The 22,824-nt window shown below is 44.1% G+C and overlaps 1 protein-coding gene across 1 annotated transcript in view; it reads right to left on the reverse strand.

Moving 5' to 3' along the window:
• Positions 1 to 381: 381 nt before the first annotated feature.
• CCNH (cyclin H) overlaps positions 382 to 22,824 on the reverse strand; it is a 44,200-nt gene continuing 21,757 nt past the window's right edge. The window contains exons 5-9 of the mRNA XM_040341836.1: positions 19,941 to 20,104; positions 17,508 to 17,578; positions 6,006 to 6,117; positions 2,332 to 2,392; positions 382 to 525 (exon numbers count right to left, since the gene is read on the reverse strand). Coding sequence (XP_040197770.1) covers positions 487 to 525; positions 2,332 to 2,392; positions 6,006 to 6,117; positions 17,508 to 17,578; positions 19,941 to 20,104 — 447 coding nt within the window. The 3' untranslated portion in view covers positions 382 to 486. The remainder of the gene's footprint in view (positions 526 to 2,331; positions 2,393 to 6,005; positions 6,118 to 17,507; positions 17,579 to 19,940; positions 20,105 to 22,824) is intronic.

Raw genomic sequence — 22,824 nt, forward strand, 5'->3', positions numbered from 1 at the left:
GACAAAGTGGACTGAAGAACCCGAAGATAAAATATTAACTAGGTAAGCTAAAATGGATTGCTCCAAAAAGGGAAAGAGGTCCATCACCTAAGGACACTAACAAAAAACTGAGGACTCATGGAGGGTAGGGATATAGTGAAGGTACCCAGGGGAAGTGTCCTTAAACGTTTCCAGCGTCCATTCACCTGAAAGCATGAGCTTTGACCAGGGTCTATGAATACTCCGCTCGTTTCCTGTACAGTAAGATTAAAATGTTCCATTTACAAACTCAGCTCATGCAATTGCCATGAGAATGGGGGAAACAGTGTATACGGTATATCTTTAGCCACCCACCAAATAATCTGTGATGCCCAGTACAAAGAAAACAGGCCATACATTAGCTATTATAAACAAAATGTATTTAACAATATAATACCTTTTACACAAACATCAACAGTTTAAATACCCAAAACAAAAATACACATTTGTTATGTACATGTCCAGTGACTATAAAGAATCCACCAAATCATCATCACTCCACTCCTCCTGGAAAAAAAAGAGAAAAAGGTGAACTGCAAATTTAGCTTAATTCAGCATGCTTTACTTCAGTATGCGATTATATGGGATTCTAAGGATTTTATGGCAATTGCCTTTACCAAGATCATGGGACCACTTTCTACCTGCAAGAAGGTAATGAGCGACTAGTTTAATCTCTGGTGCCCAAGAACTAGTATAGAGCCATGGAAGTCCTGTTTTCAACACAATTTTTTGATTAAAGCCCCGTACACACGGCAGAATGGCGGGAGACATTTGTCTGTTAAATAAAAAAAAAAAAACTGACCGACTCCCAATTAGCGCTCTCAGTCAATGGCAGAGAGCGATGTTTGGAGTGTTCTGGTGGGGGGGGGGGGGGGGGGGGGCATCCCCCTGTCAGAACACAACAGCTCAGCAGGGGAGATAGCTGGACTAACCTTGCATGATTAGTACAGTGTCTCTGACGGGAGCCGTCAGGTTTTTTTTTTCCCCCCAGAAAAAAAAAACTTTTAGTGTGTACCCCGCTTTAGTCTTCTGTAGGTAAACAGTCATCTGCACAATGCCCTGTGCTGAGTGTATGTTAATCTAATAAACACTGTACTCTTCTGCCAGCCTGGGCTACAAGATTATTATATATATCAATTAAGATGTTTAAAAGACACACAACACTGATCTAGGGCAGGTAGTACGCAGGAACTTTACCAACTTTCATGAGAAGACAGGAATCCACTTCCTCTGCCTCCTGCGGCGCAGCTTAAACCAAAAGCTCTGATGTAAATAAGGGACTGTGTGATTTGGGGGCTAATGAGTTGGGGAGAACTCTGATGTGATTGGGTGGCTGATGAGATAGAGATATAGATATATGCATATCATTAAGACAGTTGTGAGCATCAACTGTCCCAGCCTCAGGTTTCCTACTAAGAATATTTGTTTCTTACACTTTAGATTTGGGTACTTTAGGGTTCTGCATACTTTTTAAAAGTGCTGCAACAAAAAAAAATACCAAAAAAAAAAAAAGGAGGAGGGGATGAGAATTGCAGATCTAGGCTTCAATTATCTCAAGTCATGAAAAGGGTAACCAGATTTACTTAATTGACGCTTTCCCACTAAAGCCTAGTACACACGGGCCTAATGTCGGGCGGCATCTGTCGAAGGGTCATGACCGAAAAAGGTTTGCCGACCGTCTTCCGATCAGCACTGTCAGTCAAAGAGCCCTAAAAAACAGAGTGTTCTAGCAAGGGGAGATGGGGTGGATGTCCTCCTGTCATAACACAGTAGCAATGCAGGGGAGACCGCTGTACTAACATTGGATTGTTAGTGCAGCAGCGCCTCCTGAGCGGTCTATTATACTAGTGTGTACGAACAGAAGAGGATCTACAAACACACGTGTTAGATGTTCCATCCGTCTCTCCCTCCGACAGCAGGTAGGGATCTTCTCTCTGCACCGACTGTCACGATTATAAAACAACGTGGCTGCGTCACTCATTTATAGAGTCCTGTGAATGAATGAACTACAAGTACCTTTAGCTACCACGACCAACGGTTTGTAGTGATTTTTCCTGTAGTTTTTCAGTAACCGCCTGCCCATATCGGAGTTAAAAAGGCAGACAGTGAGGATCCTGCAATTGCACCCATAATCTGCTGATCGCGGGTACAATGCTTTACAGGCTCCAGAGAAAAATATAAATAAATGCACATTTATTTTTACCTGCAAATAGATGTGCATTTGTTATTTTTATTATATTATAAAAAAGGTAAACATCCTTTAATAAACATTTAAATAACTCATAATTGTCAAAGTACAAAATGTGTACAAACCTCTTCCATTCTTGGCTTTTTGGATATATAATCATCGTCTTCATAACCCTTTCTCTTTTTTCTATAAGAAAGGAAAGCATTTTCATTTTTTTAATGATTGATTCACTTTGGGGGAAAAGGGTTTCCTACGACTTTCTCATTAGAAAGGAGGCGATGGTGTTAATTTGCTTGCTTGTAGCAAGACCCAACTTATAAAAAACTACAAATGTATTAGTACAGGAGTCAGTAACCCAAGGTAAATGTGCCATGGTGGACAAGTGAAGCCTGTTTTAGTAGCACTTGTAAGATCAGTAGTCCTAGGTCTACAAAACGATTTGGTATTTCTAGGTAAAACAAAACAAAACAAAAAAAACTGTAGTAAAAGTGAGTTTATACGACTTATGCCTCATAAACATGATAGGATTATCCAACGGGAATTGTTCGACGACAGGCTGTTGTCTGAAAATCCGACCGTTTGTATGCTCCATCGGACAAACAGGCATGCTCAGAAGCAATGTTCACCATAACACAACATTAGCAGAAGTTGCCCAAAGGGTGGTGCTAAAGAGCTGAAAAATCATGTAGTTTCGTGTTTGTTGGCTGACAATTCTTTGCCGTTTGTATGCAAGACAAGTTCATGGCCAACACCCTTCGGACAAAAGTCCTACGGTTTGTCCGATGAAAATCTGATCGTGTGTATGAGGCTTAAGGCATTTTTACAGCAGTCTTTTGGCTTCAGACATTTTTTTTTGCATCCAATAAATTCCCCAGCAAGTTATCCTATGTATCAATGCACACATAGGCGGTTATTTGTTTTTGCAGGTACCCCCCCCCCCCTCAAAACTAGTGGGGTTTGAGAGGCGTTGTTGAGCTTAAAAACGTGGCTATTCAGCGTTTATTAGTGTTTGAGCCATAAGCTTTTATGGGGGAGTATAATTTTGCTGAAAAACCGTACAGACAAAAAAAAAAAAAAACACACACACACACACCAAAAAACGCTAGTTACATAGTTAGATTAATGAAAAAAAAAAAAACACAACAATCGCATATACCCAATATAGAATTGATCCAGAGGAAGGCGAAAAACCCCAGCAGAGCACAAGATCCAATTTGCTACAGCAGGGGGAAAAAAAACAGATTTTCCCAGGATCAACTTTACCTACAAATCTTAGTACTCGGTTATATTCTGTATATTTAGGAAAGAATCCAGGCTTTCTTAAAGCAATCTACTGAGCTGGCCAGAACCACCTCTGGAGGGAGTCTATTCCACATTTTCACAGCTCTTACGGTGCCCCCTTGTCCTCAGTGTTGACTGCAAAATGAATAACTCAACACCAAGTTTACTACATGGACCTCTTATATATTTGTACATGTTGCTCATATCCCCCCTTATTCTCCTCTTCTCAAGAGTGAATAAATTCAGTTCCTCTTTCCTCATAGCTGAGCTCCTCCATGCCTCTTATCAGATTGGTTGCCCTTCTCTGCACTTTTTCCAGATCCCCGATATCCTTTTTGAGAATTGGGGCCCAAAACTGAACTGCATATTCCAGATGGTCTTACTAAATGATTAGTACAGGGAAAAAAAAAAAAAAAAAGGATCTCCATACATACAAGAAAGGACACTGTTCCTAGTGCAAAAACGCTGAAAAACCTCACTCACTACAGCTTTCTACAGCCAACATTACTGGCTTTTTTTTAAGAATGTCCAGTGAGCATGAGGCCTAGAGCTGTGCAAAAAATCGATTTGATTTAAAAAAAAAAAAAAAAAAAAATCGAGTTGGTAGGTCAAATTACACCACAAACTAGGCTAAAGCCACGGCCTTGCCTAAAAACTCCTGCCTGCAGCTCCTCAGGACCAGAAAGGTGTCAAAATAAAATAAAAATAAATCACCCAGCTCTAATTAGGCCCAATTCTTACAGTTTTAACCACTTACAACAACCGCCTAACGCCATTATACGTCGGCAGAATGGCACGGCTGGGCGCAGGCATGTACCTGTACGTCGCCTTGCGCATGCGACCAGGTCCGAAGCTCCGGGACCCGATTGCCGCCGGTGTCCCGCGATCGGGTCACAGGAGCTGAAGAACGGAGAGAGGTGAGTGTAAACACACCTTCCCCGTTCTTCTGTGTGGCAGTGTCACTGATCGTCTGTTCCCTGTTATAGGGAACGACGATCAGTGACGTCACACCTACAGCCACGCCCCCAATAGTAAGAATCACTCCCTTAGGGCACACTTAACCCCTTAGCGTCCCCTAGAGGTTAACCCCTTCACTGCCATTTGCACAGTAAATCAGTGCCTTTTTATAGCACGTTTTGCTGTGAAAATGACAATGGTCCCAAAAATGTGTCAAAAGTGTCCGCCGTAATGTCGCAGTCACGAAAAAAAAAAAAAAAAGCCGATTGCTGCCATTACGGAGTAAAAAAAAAAATTATTAATAAAAATGCCATAAAACTATCCCCTATTTTGTAAACGCGATAACTTTTGCAAAAACCAATCAATAAATGCTTATTGCGATTTTTTTTTACCAAAAATAAGTAGAATACGTATCTACCTAAACTGAGGGAAAAAAAAGTTTTTTTATATATTTTTGGTGATATTATAGCAAAAAGTTAAAAATATATAAAAAAAAAAAAAAAATCACAATTGTCGCTCTATTTTTGTTTATAGAGCAAAAAAAAACAGAGGTGATCAAATACCACCAAAAGAAAGCTTGAATGGTGGGAAAAAAAAAAAAGACGCCAATTTTGTTTGGGAGCCCTGCGAACGACCGCGCAATTGTCAGTTAACGCGACGCAGTGCGGAATCGCAAAAAGGGGCAAGGTCCTTAAACTGCATAATGGTCCGGTCTTAAGTGGTTAAAAAGAAGGCCTTTATGGGGGTTTTTTTGCACTTGGATCCACAGATATGAGCAAAGCTGATTTTTCACACCTGAAGACTAAAGCCTCGTACACACGATCAGATTTTCGGACCATCTAATTTTTGTGGCAAGCTAGTCTCATGTAGAAAGTTAATCCATTTGGATTGTAACAGAGCCACCATTAGAGCCAAGGCCATGGCTAGACTAAAGGGAGAGCCACGACCTGAAAATTATTATCCGCCACCACAAAACTTTAGGATGTGCAAGAACACATCCTTGACATCGATAGATGGCGAGAATTTCCACAGCTGAAGGACCGCTATAAACTGATCTTGCAGATTGCATCAAGACTTTGTGACCTTCAGAATAAGGTTTAAGTTCCAGAATGCGTCTGGCCTCCCCTCTTGGTCGGAGAACCATAAAGAGGCTTAAAGTAGAACCCCTGAAACCTTGATTCCTCAGGGACCTTGTAAATAAGGATATAACCTCCTGTACCCAGGAGTTAGAGAACGCTTGACACCAGATACTACCCAAATTTACCAAATACTTACCTGATGTGCATGGTCCAGAGTTTGCTCTTTTCTGGGCTACTGGAGTGGGATATCTTTAGATGACCATACTGCTGCCTAGCTGCCTGGGCTGTGTCTTCACAGGGTCCTAAAGACTTCAGCACCAGTGTGAGGATATCAAGATGAGTGGCAGCAAAAGGATTAGTCGGTGGAGAGACCACTAGTTTTCTCTCCCAAAAAATACCCTGCTGCAAACTCCATTTTGACCGATGAAAGGTTTTAAATATGACACCTGGCATATTTATGTACAGATACTTTTGCTACTTACAGGTTAACCAAAGAAGAAACTTCACCGCTGTGGCACTTCTCCAATTTCTTCTCTATTAAAGAGACATCTTCAGGTCTAGCAAACTCATATTTCGATACCAGTATCTTTAGACCTATGTAATAAATTGTGAAAAACATACCATTAGGAGTGCAAGTAACTAACAATATAGCAAACATTTATTGGAGGGTATACAGTGCATACGGAAAGTATTCACAGCGCTTTACTTTCTTTATCGTACATCACGGGACACAGAGCAGCATAGCCATTACATATGGGTTATATAGTGTACCTTCAGGTGATGGACACTGGCACTCTCCGACAGGAAGTTCCCTCCCTATATAACCCCCACCCATAGTGGGAGTACCTCAGTTTTTTCGCCAGTGTCTTAGGTGTTGGTGCACGTTGAAGGTTGTGCCTGCAGTTTGTCCTTGGGACCAGGGCCAGCCGACCGGATCCGTCCAAGGTGCTTCATAGCCAAAGTGGACGGTACCCGGGCCCCAATTCGTGGATGGGGTTTTGCCTATAATGCCTCTCCTTGGAGGGATCCAGGACTGGGTTTTTAACCTATGAATACCTGCTGCCAGTAGTGCTGTATAGGTCCAGGTGTGTGGTGTTCCTGACTTGGACCCCGGTCCCTGAAGGTCTATGACCATACCCACGGTGAAGGGGGAAGATTGGGCCTCTTGCATGAGCAATACCCTGCGGCGTGGAAAAGGTAAGCGGGGGGCCTACGGAACTTGGTTTGTCAGTAGGCCCCCCACAGGGGACTCTGGGGTAAGCCTTTTTTATGCCTCTGTGCATGGGCTAAAAGAGAAACCACAAAGTCTGCATGGCTGGATGGCTCAGACACCCAGGTATACTGTTCCTCTGGCTGGGCTAGTAGACTGCTGCTGCTGCTACAAGGTGGTTTTGCTCCATGAGATTGTAAGGGGGCATGTCAGGATTAAAAGACTTACTTCCTAGTTGTCTGTGTGTGCTTCCAGCAGCTCCTGGGCTCCTCTCCCCACATGGCTTCCTGCTTCCTCAGAGCGGCGTCTGGAGCGAGCGCGCGCGCATGCGCGCGCACTGTTATAGACGGCGGGGCGCGCCGACGCTGCGTGGAGGGGGCGGGGGACGCCCGGGGAGTCCCCTCCCCTCTGTACATCAGAGGGGAAAACTCTATTTAGCCTGTCAGTCTGCTGTAGGCTGTGAAGGGACACGGAGCAGCGATGCCGAGCTGAGCAGGATAGGTTTGCCTATGATTATGCTGACAGTGACACCTAGTGGCCGTTTTTTTGTACACACCTTACTAAAGAGCTGTTTAAGCTCATATTTTCTCTAGAAAGCCGGTGTACTAAGTAGCAGTCAGAGTACTTTTATTATTAGGTGCTCTCCTAGCCCAGCATTAAGGGAAGCAATATTAGGATGTGATTAAGCCCTTGGGGCACAATATTGTTATCTCTTGTTAGGAAAAAATTAGGCTAGGGTAATGTTAGACAGAGACTAAACTTCCCAAAACCTCATTTATTTAAATGTGTGTTTTTCTCCAGCTATTACAGTTGGTTGTATATTAGCGGAGTATCTCAGATTTGTTTATTATGGCTCCTAAGGGTGCAGGGAACGCTAAAAATGCTAAAGGTGTTAAAAAGCCAAAGGGTTCCCCATCGGGCTCTGAGGATATTCCCCAAAATCCAGCTGCCCCTACCTCCCCGGAGGATTCGGAGGTTGCTGCCCTAGGTGAGCCATCGGGGTTGCTAGGTGCTACGGCTGGCCCTATTCAACCAACTCCTTCCTATGTCACGGAAGAGATGTTAGCCTCCACCTTGGGTGGATTTGAAAAAAGGATGGCCGCTTTTATTACGGCCTCTTTATCCGGGAAGAAGCGGGCTAGGTCCCCGTCTCCCAGGTTTGAATCTCCTGAGGAAGATGTCCTTTCCACTGAGGAATTGGAAGATACAGGAGACCAGGCCGAGGATCACCTGGACCATTTAGGTTCTGAGGATTCTACTATAGAAGAACCTTTTTCAGCTTCTCACGCAGAAAAACTGTGGGTTCAGTCCTTAACGGATATGGTGCGGTCAGCTTTTAGGATGCCTTTGCCTCAGCCTCTGGCTTCCGCTGTGTCCTCATTGGGCTCCCTAAAGGCGCCCCAAGCCAACTTGGTGTTCCGGTTCATCCTTTGTTAAAGGACCTGATATTTCAGGACTGGGTTAAGCCAGACAGGATTTTTTTTTGCCTCCTAAAAAGTTCGCAGTTATGTACCCCTTAGAGGAGGATTTTTCAAAAAAATGGGCTGTCCCCACTGTTGACGCAGCCATATCATGTGTCAATAAAGCTTTAACGTGTCCAGTGGACAATATTCACATGTTCAAAGATCCGGTGGATAAAAGACTTGAGACCTTACTGAAGGCATCCTTTGCCACAGCGGGGGCAGTGGTCCAGCCAGCCGTAGCTGCCATTTGGCGTCTGCCAGGCTTTAAAGGACCAGGCAAAGCAGGCCCTAAAGGACCTCCCGGCTCAACAGGCTCAGGACTTGGCTGACCTACCTAGAGCTTTATGTTTCGCGGTAGACGCTATCAAGGATTCAATCCAACAGGCGTCCCGCCTATCCCTGCTTCTGGTTCACATGAGAAGATTACTTTGGTTAAAAAACTGGTCTGCAGAAACCCCCTGCAAGAAGCTCCTTACAGGATTCTCCTTTCAGGGAGAGAGATTGTTTGGAGAAGATCTTGACAAATATATACAAAAGATCTCTAGTGGTAAGAGCACCCTCTTGCCGGTTAAGAAAAGGTTCCGGGGTACCTCTTTTAAGCGTCCAACCTCTCCAGTCCCAGGGCCCTCATTCTCTAGGCAGTGTCGACGGCCTCCTGAACGCGCAGCTGCAAACAGGCCACAGGGGCAAGCTGCAGGAAACAAGAGACCATGGAACCGTAAGCCGGTTAAAGCTGCCCCTAAGGCAGCCTTGTGAAGGGGCGCCCCCACTCTCTCGGGTGGGGGGGAAGACTCCGGTTCTTCTCGGGGTTGTGGGGGGCCAAAGTTACCGACCAATGGGTTCTGTCCTCAGTGACTCAGGGATACAAGCTGAAGTTTCGGGAGTTCCCCCCCTCCTCACTTTCAAGCGTCAAGACTTCCAAGCAACCCTCAAAAGCAGGCATCGCTTCTGTCCGCCCTAGAGCGACTCCTATCTCAAGGAGTGATTATGGAAGTACCAGCAGGGGAGCAAGGACAAGGGTTTTACTCAAACCTCTTCATTGTCCCGAAGCCAAACGGCGACGTCAGGCCTATACTCGACCTAAAGTCATTAAACCGCTTTTTAAGAGTCCGGTCCTTTCGAATGGAGTCCATTCGCTCGGTGGTGGCCGCCCTTCAAGGAAGGGAGTTCATGGCCTCCATCGATATAAAGGACGCGTACCTGCACGTTCTGATTTTCCCAGGCCATTACAGGTTCCTGCGTTTTGCCCTAAACTATCGGCATTTTCAGTTCGTGGCCCTTCCGTTCGGACTAGCCACGGCCCCTCGGGTTTTTACGAAAATCCTGGCCCCTGTGTTAGCCATCCTAAGGGAACAGGGCATTCTGGTCATGGCCTACTTAGACGACCTTCTGGTAGTCGACCACTCAGCGGCCGGCTTAAATCGGGCAGTGTTGCTAGTAGTAAACTGCCTAGAGTCCCTGGGTTGGGTTCTAAACCGGGACAAATCGGCCTTACAGCCCACAAGAAGGTTGGAGTATCTAGGTTTGATTTTAGATACAAGACGACAACGGATCTTCCTGCCCCAGTCCAGAGTAGACTCGATAAGGGAGTTAATCCAGATAATCCTAAGCAGCACAAGGCCATCTATACGCCTATGCATGCGCCTGTTGGGAAAGCTAGTGGCCACCTTCGAGGCAGTGCCCTATGCCCAGATCCATTCTCGGAGGCTACAGAGAGCAATTCTCACGGCCTGGGACAAAAGACTCCAGGCCTTGGATCTTCCCATTTCTCTTCCCTATGCGGTAAGACAGAGTCTGTGCTGGTGGCTAGTCCCAAAAAATCTTCTGAAAGGAAGATCGTTCAGTCCCCCCTCATGGAGGATAGTAACCACGGATGCCAGCCTATTGGGCTGGGGTGCAGTCCTAGACGATTTAACCCTACAGGGGAAATGGTCAAGGGCAGAATCAGCCCTATCCATAAATGTCTTAGAGATCCGAGCAGCTCGGTTGGCTCTTTTGGGCTGGACGGAGATTCTGCAGGGTTCCCCAGTAAGGGTACAATCCGACAATGCCACTGCCGTGGCTTATATAAACCACCAGGGCGGCACCAGGAGTCAGGCAGCCCAGAGGGAGGTAGATCGGATCTTTTCATGGGCAGAAGCCCATGTCCCCTGCATCTCAGCTATCTTTATCCCCGGGGTGGACAATTGGCAAGCGGACTTCCTCAGCCGCCAACAGATGTCCCCAGGGGAGTGGTCCCTCCACCCCGAAGTGTTCCAGGACATCTGCCGGAAGTGGGGTACTCCGGAGGTGGACGTTATGGCGTCCAGATTCAATGCCAAAGTAGCAAAGTTTGTCTCTCGAACGAGGGATCCATTGGCCTGCGGGACGGATGCCTTGGTGTGCCCTTGGCATCAGTTTGCGCTAATCTATGCCTTCCCTCCAATACGGATGCTACCCCGTCTTCTTCACAGAATTCAAAGGGAACGCAAACCAGCGATTCTAGTGGCCCCAGCGTGGCCCTGAAGACCTTGATAAAAAGGATGACGGTAGAGGAGCCTTGGGTCCTCCCCCTGCGTCCGGACCTCCTCTCACAAGGGCCATTCTACCATCCTGCCTTACAGGCCCTAAATTTAACGGCCTGGCGGCTGAGTCCCTGATTCTCAGAAACAGAGGCCTTTCAGGGCAGGTCATTTCCACCCTTATAAGCGCAAGAAAACCAGTTTCCAGGTTAATATACTATAGGGTGTGGAAGGCCTATATTGCCTGGTGTGAGACCAGGAAATGGGATCCCCGCAAATATGCCATTGGGAGAATCCTGGAGTTTTTACAGTTGGGAGTGGAAAAAGGTTTGGCGGTCAGCACAATCAAGGGGCAGGTGTCTGCCTTATCGGTCTTCTTCCAGAGACCTTTGGCTGCCCATTCTCTAATGAAATCCTTTTTACAAGGTGTTATTCGGGTGAATCCCCCGATTAAAGCTCCCCTGTATCCTTGGGATCTAAATTTGGTTCTATCGGCCTTGCAAAGGCAGCCCTTTGAGCCCTTGTCCGCGATCCCTTTGGTCCTTTTGACTAGGAAACTAGTGTTTCTGGTGGCCATGGCATCCGCCAGAAGAGTGTCGGAGTTGGCAGCCTTGTCATGTAGGGCACCTTATTTATTACTGCATAAGGACAGGGTCGTTTTGCGGCCGCTTCCGTCCTTCCTGCCTAAGGTGGTGTCTAATTTTCACCTTAAATCAAGATGCGATTCTTCCATCATTTTTTCCAAAGCCTTCTTCTAAGGAAGAGAGGTTACTACATTCCTTGGATGTAGTTAGAGCTGTAAAGATTTACTTGGAAGCTACAGCCCAGATTCGTAAGACTGGCGTCTTATTCATTCTGCCAGAAGGGCCCAAGAAGGGTCAGGCAGCGTCTAAAGCCACTATTTCTAAGTGGATTAGGCAGACAATTATACAGGCCTATGGCTTGAAGGGGAAGAGTCCACCCTTATCGGTTAAGGCTCATTCCACTAGAGCTGTGAGTGCCTCTTGGGCAGCGTATCACCAGGTCTCTATGGCTCAGGTCTGCAGGGCAGCGACCTGGTCATCTGTCCACACATTTGCAAAGTTTTATCAAATGGACGTTAGGAGGAACGCCGATTCAACTTTTGGGCAGGCGGTCCTCCAGGCCGCAGTTTAACCTCCTCCTGTCCGGTGGCACCTCCTGTTTGTTTTTTTCTGGTTGTCTCCCTCCCCTCATGGAGCATTGCTTGGGGACATCCCATATGTAATGGCTATGCTGCTCTGTGTCCCGTGATGTACGATAAAGAAAAAGGGATTTTTAATAACAGCTTACCTGTAAAATCCTTTTCTTGTAGTACATCACGGGACACAGAGCTCCCACCCCTCTTATGGGGAATTTTGGGATGCATATTGCTTGCTACAAAACTGAGGTACTCCCACTATGGGTGGGGGTTATATAGGGAGTGAACTTCCTGTCGGAGAGTGCCAGTGTCCATCACCTGAAGGTACACTATATAACCCATATGTAATGGCTATGCTGCTCTGTGTCCCGTGATGTACTACAAGAAAAGGATTTTACAGGTAAGCTGTTATTAAAAATCCCTTTTTTTCCACATTTTGTTATATTACAGCCTTATTCCAAAATTGATCGAATTCATTATTTTTCTCAGAATTCACGAACAATACCCCATAATGACAGCATTAAAAGAAGTTTGTTTGAAACCTTTGCAAGTTTAACCACTTGCCGACCAGCTCACACAGATATACTGCGGCAGGTTGGCTCTCCTGCGCGAACCGACGCACCTGTACGTCAGTCCGTGCAAAAATGATAGCAGGCACACGTCGCAGGCTCGATGTCCGCCGGGGACCTCAGTGAGTAGAGGCAGAACGGGGAACTTAGTATGGAAGGCTGCTTTCACACTGGGATAGGGGCAGCGTCAGCGGTAAAGCGGCGATTAAACGTCATTTTTGGCTGTTAGCAGGGCGATTTTAACCCCCGCTAGTGGCCGAAAAAGGATGAAAGCCCCCCGCAAAGTGCTGCTGCAGCAGCGCTTTGCCAGTGGTTTGGCCATGCTACCCATTCATTTCAATGGGCAGGAACGGTGCCCTTCACTGCTCCAAAGATGCTGCTTGCAGGAGTATTTTTAACGTTCTGCCAGTGCATCGTCTCAGTGTGAAAGCCCTTGGGCCTTCACACTGGGGGAATCAGGAGAGCTGTTTTTTAGGCACTATTTTTAGCCCAAAAGCGCCTGAAAAACGCCTTGTGTGAAAGGGTTCTAAACAACACAATTCCCCATTCTGCCAGATGACACGACAGATCTACTGTTCCCAGTGATCAGAAGCCGTGATCTTGGTTATGTTCCACTAAGCCCATCCCCCCTACAGTTAGAACACACTTAACCCCTTCCCTGCCATTTTTACATCGATCAGTGCAGTTTTATAGCACTGATCAATATAATAATATCACTTGTCCTCAAAGTGTCATTTGGTGTTAGATTTGTCCACCGCAACCCTGCTAAAAAAAATGCAGATCGCCACCATTACCAGTAAAAAATAAAAAAAATAAAAAAAAGTCCCTAAATCTCAGTTTGATGCGATAACTTGCGCAAACCAAATCAATATAGGCCTACTGCAATTTTTTTTACCCAAATTATGCAGAAGAATATATAATCAGCCTAAACTGATGAATAAATCAGTTTTTCTTTTAGATTTTTTTTTGGATATGTATTGGATATGGATATATTGTCGAAATTTTTTGTTTATAGCGCAAAAAATAAAAACCGCAAAAGGTGATCAAATACCACCAAAAGAAAGCTCTATTTGTGGGTAAAAATGGACTTCAATCTTGATTGGGTACAACATCGCACGACCGTGCAATTGTCAGTTAAAGCGACGCAGTGCCAAATCGCAAAAAAATGGCCTGGTCATTAAGGGGGCAAATCCTTCCTGGGGCTGAAGTGGTAAATAAAAAATATATCACATGTAGATAAGTATTCACAGCCTTGACATGACACTCAAAATTGAGCTCAGGTGCATCCTGTTTCTACAACTTGGTGTCCACATGTGGTAAATTCAGTTGATTGAACATGATTTATATTAGACAGGCGTGTGCCTTTCCAAAGGTCCCACAATTAACAGTGCATGTCAGAGCACAAACCATCTGAAGGAATTGCCTGTAGACCCGCAAGACAAGATAGGATCCAGGCACAGATATGGGGAAGGGTACAGAACAATTTCTGCAGCATTGAAGGTCCCCATTAAAAAAAGTGGCCTCCATTATCCATAAATGGAAGTATGGCACCACCAGGACTCTTCCTAGAGCAGGTCGTCTGACCAAACTGAGCAATCGGGGGGAGAAGGCCTTAGTCAGGAAGGTGACCAAAAACCCTATGGTCATTCTGACAGAGCTCCAGCGTTTCTCTGTGGAGAGAGGAGAACCTTCCAGAGAAACAACCAACTCTGCAGCACTCCACCAATCAGGCTTGTATGGTGGAGTGGCCAGACGGAAGCCACTCCTCAGTAAGACACATGACAGCTAACCTGGAGTTTGCCAAAAGGCAACTGAAGGACTTTGTTCATGAGAAACAAAATTCTCTGGTCTGATGAAGAAAAGATGAACGCTTTGGCCTGAATGGCAAGGGTCATGTCTGGAGGAAACCAGGCACCGCTCATCACCTGGCCAATACCATCCCTACAGTGAAGCATTTTGGTGGCAGCATCGTGCCATGGAGATGTTTTTCAGTGACATGAACTGGGAGACTAGTCAGGATCGACGGAAAGATGAATGCAGCAATGTACAGAAACATCCCAAATGTAAACCTGTTCCAGAGAACTCTGGACCTCAGACTTGGGCAAAGGTTTATCTTCCAACAGGACAATGACCCCAAGCACACAGCCAAGATAACAAAGGAGTGGCTACGGACAACTCTGTGTCCTTGAGTGGCCCAGCCAGAGCCCAGACTTGAAGCCAATTGAACATCTCTGGGGAGATTTGAAAATGGCTGTGCACCGACGCTTCCCATCTAACCTGATAAAGCTTGAGAGGTCCTGCAAATAATAGGAGAAACTGCCCAAAAATAGGTGTGCCAAGCTTGTAGCATCATACTCAAAAAGACTTGAGGATCCAATTGGTGCCAAAAGTGTTTCAACAAAGTATTGAGCAAAGTTCGTGAATACTTATGTAATTTTTCTTCTTTAACCCCTAACCCCCAGACCATATTGCTGGTCAAAGACCAGAGCACTTTTTGCGATTCGGCACTGCCGCGCTTTAACCGACAATTGCGCGGTCCTGCGATGTGGCTCCCAAACAAAATTGACGTCCTTTTTTTCCCACAAATAGAGCTTTCTTTTGGTGGTATTTGATCACTTCTGCGGTTTTTAGTTTTTGCGCTATAAACAAAAATAGTGCGACAATTTTGAAAAAAATATGAATATTTTTTCATATATTTTCATATATTAATAAATAAATATTAATAAATATCCCCCAAAAATATATAAAAAAAAAATCATTTTTTTCCTCAGTTTAGGCCGATACGTATTCTTCTACATATTTTTCGTGTAAAAAAAAAAAAAAAAAAAAAAAAAAAAAAAAAAAATCGAAAAAAACTTTTTATTGGTTTGCGAAAAAGTTATAGCGTTTACAAAATAGGGGGTAGTTTTATGGCATTTTTATTAATATTTTTATTTATTTTTTTACTAGTAATGGCGGAGATCATTATGGCGGACACTTCAGACACTTGACACATTTTTGGGACCATTGGCATTTTTAAAGCAATCAGTGCTATAAAAAAAAGCATTGGATTACTAGAAAAATGCCACTGGCAGGGAAGGGGTTAACACTAGGGGGGCGGGGAAGGGGTTAAGTATGTTCCCTGGGTGTGTTCTAACTGTAGGGGGGGTGGCCTCACTAGGGGAAATGACAGATCGCTGTGCAAACATTGTATGAACAGACGGTCAGGCATTTCTCCCCTGACAGGACCGGGAGCTGTGTGTTTACACACACAGCTCTCGGTCCTCGCTCTGTAACGAGCAATCGCGGGTGCCCGCACGCCCCCTTATTCCCCAGCTTTGAGAGCCGACGTAGAGCTACGGGTTCTCGCGCAGGAAAGCCGACCTGCCGCCGTATATCAGTTATACGGCAGCTGGTCGGCAAGAAGTTAATAAATGTGCAAAGATTACAAAACAAACTTCTTTCACATTGTCTTTATAGGGTATTGTTTGTAGAATTTTGAGGAAAATAATGAATTAAATACATTTTGGAATAAGGCTGTAATATAACAAAATGTGGAAAAAGTGAAACGCTGTGAATACTTTCCGATGCACTGTATACAAATCCTAACTACAGTGGTTCCACAGCCCAAATTTTTTTTTCCAGAAGGTGCACACCAGGATCACAAGATCCACCGTCAATGAATACTCACAGAAATAGGTCCCAGAGTTCCCCTTCGATTCTGGGAAGATCACATTTATTGATAAAGCCATTACAGAAAGAAAACAATGTTTCAGGCTAAATTTGCTTAAAACACAAAGAGGGGAAACATGGCTTTATATTCCTAATAATGAAGGCAGAAGTAGCCCATAACAATGTACTTTCCAGCAAGGAACATACATTGCATTCCACATTAATAATTCTGCTACCATAATGAGTGTGTGCTGTGAATTGTCTCCAGCATTGCTCCTGTTTCTTCTTCCCGGAGGCTGCCATTTTGCCCTAGCCCGGAGCTCCAGCAGTAAATCAGCAGAACTAAACCCATTGATTGAAAAAGTAAAAAAAAAAAAAAAAGGCTACATTCCTGGAATGCCAGGATTACCAACTGTCACATTTGCTCGTGTCCTCAACCAAACCATCAAATTATGATGTCATAATTGACCACATGTGCAGCACCATGGCAGTTGCAGATCAAACAAAAGCAGCTTCCTTGGCTGTAAAGGATAGAGGGGTTTAATTCTGTCTGTTAGCAGATTGGTCTTTACAAAATCAGTAGTGCCTAAAAATGGGAGCAACTGTGCAGAGCAGGGCGAGACAGTGTATTACTGGACTTTAAACAGTATAGGTGCCTATTTTTAAATGTTTACATTGCTACAGTGGGAAAAACAATTAGTTGATTCCTTGCAGATTTTGTAAGTTTGCCCACTTACAAAGAAATGAATGGTCTATAAATGTATCATCATAGGTGTATTTTAAATGATAGAGACAGACTATCAACCAAAAATCCAGAAAAACTACATGATGCAAATGCTAGAAATTGAGTTGGAGTTCAGTGAGTAAAATAAGTATTTGATCCCCAAGCAAAACATGACTTAGTACTTGGTGGAGAAACCCTTGTTGCCAAGCACAGAGGTAATACGTTTCTTGTAGTTGGTGACCAGGTTTGCACACATTTTAGTCTACTCTTCTTTACAGATCTTTTCTAAATCCTTAAGGTTTCTTGGCTTTCATTTGGCAACTCAGTTTTAGCTCCCTCCATAAATTTTCTACATGACTGAGCTCATGTTCACATTGGGCCGTTTTCACATGCGATATGATTTTTCTTGCTCCAAACACGGCGAGTCAAGTTAATGCCGAAGAGCTACATTTTGGTCTCGTCTGACCTAAAAGGGGCCAGCCTGAAATCACATAGCAGGACTTAATTTACTGACTAAAGTCTCACTTAAGCCAAATGGAGTTGAAATGGGTGCCAACAACCCTGGATCCATGAGTGCACAGACTTTCATTGTTTAACTTATAGAAGACTAAACCGATTCTACTACAATGAACACAACATTGCTTGACAAATATGAAAGAACTGTAAAAACAAGATCCAGATATCCCAAAGAATAAAAATAAACATACGTTTCATCCCATCCAGTAGATTATCCATGGTTCCCCGGCTGTCTTTTAGAGAAAGACACTCCAATAAATAACTGAAATACAGAAATATGTTATTTTCAGTAAGGCGGCATTCTGAACAACATCATCTCCTAAGAAGTTATTTTTACAGATAAAACGACACCATTTAGAAAGATAATTCAATCAAGCATTCTTTGCATTTAAACTTAACCACATAACATGATCCCAATGCAATATTAGAAAAACCCATTCTGCCAAAGAAAACAAAACACGGTGTGGAATATTCCTACATCTCCAGATACCTGTGGAAGATTTAAAAAAAAATTGAAAAAACGTGTGTGGCAGCTTCTTTTAATCATCGGAGCATAGCTGAGCAGCGCAAAACTCCACTCAACCTTAATGCAACAGGAGCCTCTACTATTTTATGTAAATATAAATAATCCACAAGGATGGGCACAGATACAATTTGTTTGTTGGCGTCATGCCTTCTCAACATGTTTTAGGGGAGACTTGTGATGAGAATTAAGCCTAGTACCCAAAGGCCCAATGTCAGGCAGCATTGGCTGGTTAAATAGAAACCGGCTGACATTTGGCCCATGTGTACTGCAGCCAGTCTGACAGAAGCTGGTATGGCAGAAAAAGGTCCGGTTGATTGTATTCTGGCGGGAGGGCAGTCTTCCCTGTCAGAACACAATATTACTGCAGGGGAGATCGCCGTACCAATGTCAGATAGTTAGTGCGCGAGCTCCCTCTAAACTGTCAGTTTTTTTTTGTTCAACCCACTGGCTTTTATGAAAAAAAAATTTTATAATTATATATATATATATATATATATATATATATATATATATATATATATATATATATATATATATATATAAAGGGGGTCAGAGAGTTAGTTACCTCGGACCATGTTTATTTGGCTAAATTCAGCTCTGGCTGTACTGTGTGCCCATGGTTGTTGCCCGGGCAAAACCTCACACCACCACGGGTGGCAGCAGTGAGGTCAGGGTCGCGTGGATGCTTCTCCTCGGCAGCCAATCAGAAGGGTTGATCGCCTCACTGTGCATGCTGGGGAGAGGTATTTAGGGGCAGATCCCATTGGCTCGAGGTCGTCGTCCTCGCTGCCATTCGCAGTCGTCCCACCATCCCCGTGTGGCCCTCCTGGCCGGGGTGTGTGTTAGAGTGTTCCTGGCTCCAGGACCACGTTGGTTTGGAGCAAATGATCTACCTTGTAGGCCCGGTGGGTAGACTGGGTCTGCAATTTACAATTGGCCCTGTGCTGTCCGTCCCGAGGGTGGAAGCTGACCGATGGAGAACCTGTCCGGGGGGGAATACCGAGCACGAGGCTGGTATCTCAGGAGAGGCCTGTTGCATCATCGAAGGACACATCGTTTCTGAGAGGCTGAATGATGGTCGCCTATCAGTCCCGAAATCACAAAAGCTGTTTGAAGGAGATCCGGGTGCTAAATCCAGTTTGAGAAGGATTTCGGAGAATATCTCCACCTTTGGGAAAGTCTGTGGCCGGGACTTTTGCTAAAGCTCAGACTGACACCCTGGCTGCTAGGCTGGCGAGAGAGGCCTATCCAGGTGCACTGTACCCACTCTGGCTAGAGTGGTGACGAAAGTTGTTGGAAGCAAGACTGTTTCCAGAAACCAGTTATACCTGAATCCGCCATCTTCCATCCCTTCACCTATTACTATGTTTACCATTTTACCCCGTTGGGTAATAAAGCACAAAAAAGACATCGACAGTGTGGACATTAACTTTATTACAGCTCTCATCCAGTACCCTAGACCGCGGAAAATTAGAGGCAACACGCCACCCAAATCAAACCAGCAGCTCCTTCAGGGGTAGTGCTACATTATATTATATAATATATATATAAATAAAACGTGTGTCTGAGGCACAATATAGGCTTGCTATTAAGCTTACCCCATGAATTCCATACTTTCAGGCTCAGGTATTTTGGCTTCTTCTTTTTTTTGTTTTTTTTACATTCTGGATAGAGCAAGGGAGTTTTTTTCTTTTTTTGCCAGCTGTGTCCCATTGAGAAGTGAGAGGAAATCCCTGCAAATTAAGGGAATCCCTTGCCCCCCCCCCCCCCAGGTGACCAGATCTAGTGTTCCAAATTGGAGGTTTTCTCCTCTATAACTTTTATGGAGAGAACACAAAATTTGTGATTTTCTTTTACTCTCTAATTTTAATGAGAACTGGTAAACAGGACAAATAGAGAGGGTGAATTGAATGGAGTCACGGACAGCAATAAAAACCCAATAGGTGTTCTAATCCCTCTCCACTCTGTGCACGTTGAAGCCCGAGGTCCAACTGGGCAGCCAGCAACTAGTCTGCATCGGCAAATATTTCTTCTACAACCCCAAGCCGTGCTGCATTTTATAAATGCCATTACACTATGTCTATTTGTGACAACATACCTCTCAATATTAAGACCTGCTCTGCAAGCACTAGATAAGATAGCAGTAAGAGCAATAATGGATGGTGTAAACAGCAAGCAAGCATCAGTCAGAGCGACGCGATTCAAGAAGTCATCAGCCGCTTTCCTCAACGTCTCCGGATTATCTAGCAAGGGATATCGCGTCTAAAAAGGAAAAAGTACATCTTGTTTGTATTATACATTCAACACATATAATGACTAGAATGTCTTTATATTTCATTGGTCATAGCCAATTATAACATTTTGATTTGTTGGTTTTATTTTGCTACAAACATTTCACGTTGCAGCGTTATCAAATTCTGCATTCAAGTAACATTGTTTCAACAAACAGAATCACATGACCCCTTTAAAAACGTTTTCCTTCAGGGCCAGTTAATATTTGTATACATGTAATTAAGCTAGGGATTGACATATATCGTTTTTTTCATTGCAGATACCAACATCCGGTGCCGATATTCTGTAGATGTAAACATTTTTGCACTGTCCTTTTAATTTTTTATATATTTTTTTTTCTGTCATAAGGCATGTAAACATCCCTTGTGACAGTAATAAGCAGTGACAGGTACTTTATGGAGGCATCTGGGGGTCTATAACACCCCAAACCGCTCCTCTGCACTTGAAAGTTTTCAAAAACAGATTTTTAGAATATTACTAAAACAAAAAACGAAAAAACAAACAAACATGATTTAGAATACTTTCTATTTATTTTTATTTTTTTTTAAACTGGCGCCTATAAGATGCCAGTAATCCGGAAGTAATGTCATGACATTGCTCCCAGGTTACTAGATCTGAGACCCAAACAAAGTCCATTCAGCTTTGTTTGGGTCTCCGGCCAGACCCTCTCCCGCTTCTTGTAATAACAGCTGAGCGGCTGCTTAGCCGTATTGGTTGTTATTACAAGAAATACCACCACCCGCTCTATAGAACGGTACTGGGGTGATGCCTGGAGCAATAAAAAAATAATAATAATATCGGCCTCCCTGATAATCGGTCGACCCCTAGTCTATACCAACAATATATCACAGGACACTAGAAGATGTAACCACTTGACTCCCAGGCCCTTTTCTGGCACTTTTTGTTTATATTTATCAATCAGTATTTTTTGCTAGAAAATTTCTTAGAACCCCCAAACATTTGTTTAAAGCAGAGGCTTTAGAAATTAAAATGGTGGGTGCTCCTATTTTTAATGTCACACGGTATTTGCACAGCAATTTTTCAAATGCAATTATTTATTTAATTTTTAAACTATGTTTTTTGGAATTTGAATGCAAAAAAACAATACAGAAACCAATTTTTGGTAAAATATAAAAGATAATATTATGCCGAGTAAAGACACCAAACTTGTCATATTGCAAAACTGAGTCACCTGTGCAAGGGTGACAATGTAAATTTTACTACCCATAAGTGACACTTTAAAAAGGGGGAATCCAAATGTTTACAGTTGTCACCAGAACAGAAAGTGAGGAAAAATATTCCAACGGTATTTGTGTTTTCCCTGGGTTGTTTGCCTCACCTAATGCCCAATGATGGGATCACATGCTGTGGCTGCCATTTGTAGTGCAATGACTGACTGATTTCCTTATGTGCAAGCATGAATTCACCTGACTTGTCCCTATTTACCAGAGGGACAAGCAACTTCTTGGTCTGGGTCATATAGCATCCAATGAATGTCCATCACAAACATGTGCATGCTAATGGATGAAAAACACATATCTTCCAGCATGCCAAGCCAGGGCTCGACAAAATCCGGGCGCCCAATCGCAATTGTGACAAGAAATTGTGACCTGGCGCCCGGGGAAGCTTAGGCCTGCAGAAGGCTGCAAAGCCGCGGGCTCAATTACCGGCGATGGCGCGGCGGGGGAGGTGGGAGTGCACGGAGACACAGGATTCTGTGTCTCCATGTGCCCCCACCGTGCGATCGCGGAGGGCCCGCGCCCGCCAGTAATTGAGGCCCGCGGCCTGCTGCAGGCCTAAGCTTCCTTCTGTGATCTGGCGCCATCTTGTGGTGGCCGTTGGCATTACAAGTAAAACAGCAGTTCTAATGTGTTTTTCACGGTTTTCACTGCCATCTCCTTCCCTCTAATTGGAACCCCCAAACATTATATATATTTTTTATTCTAACACCCTTGAGAATAAAATGGCGGTCGATGCAATACTTTGTCACACCGTATTTGCGCAGCGGTCTTACAAGCGCACTTTTTTTTTGGGGGGGGGGGGGGGAATACACTTTTTTTAATTAAAAAAATAAGATAACAGTAAAGTTAGCCCAATTATTTTTTATATTGTGAAAGATAATGTTACGCAGAGTAAATTGATACCCAATATGTCACACTTCAAAATTGCATCCGCTCGTGGAATGGCGACAAACTTTTACCCTTTAAAATCTCCATAGGCGGCGTTTAAAAAAATTCTACAGGTTGCATGTTTTGAGTTACAGAGGAGGTCTAGGGCTAGAATTGTTTGTCTCGCTCTACCAATTGCTGAGATACCTCACAAGGGGCGTTTAAATACCGTTTACATATGCAGGCGCTACTCACGTATGCGTTCGCTTCTGCGTGCGAGCTTGGCGGGACGAGGCGCGTTTTCTGGCTCCTAACTTTTTTAGCTGGCTCCTAGATTCCAAGCAAATTTGTCAAACTGTGCTAAGCTGTTAATAGCCCTCACCTGCAAAGCACTAGATTGAGAGACCTTGGGGTTCTGGCTTACGTACTTTCTTCACAGCAGGTGTCAGTTCTCAGACTACAGACAGAGGTCATGCATTAACCTGTGCAGTGCCACCCCCCATTCCTCAAACAAACATACATTTCTGGCACAGGATTGTGATGATTTAATAAGCTGTGTGTACAGGGCAACAAAGGACACCA

The sequence above is a fragment of the Rana temporaria genome, chromosome 1, assembly GCF_905171775.1.
Source record: "Rana temporaria chromosome 1, aRanTem1.1, whole genome shotgun sequence".
NCBI classification, from domain to species: domain Eukaryota; kingdom Metazoa; phylum Chordata; class Amphibia; order Anura; family Ranidae; genus Rana; species Rana temporaria.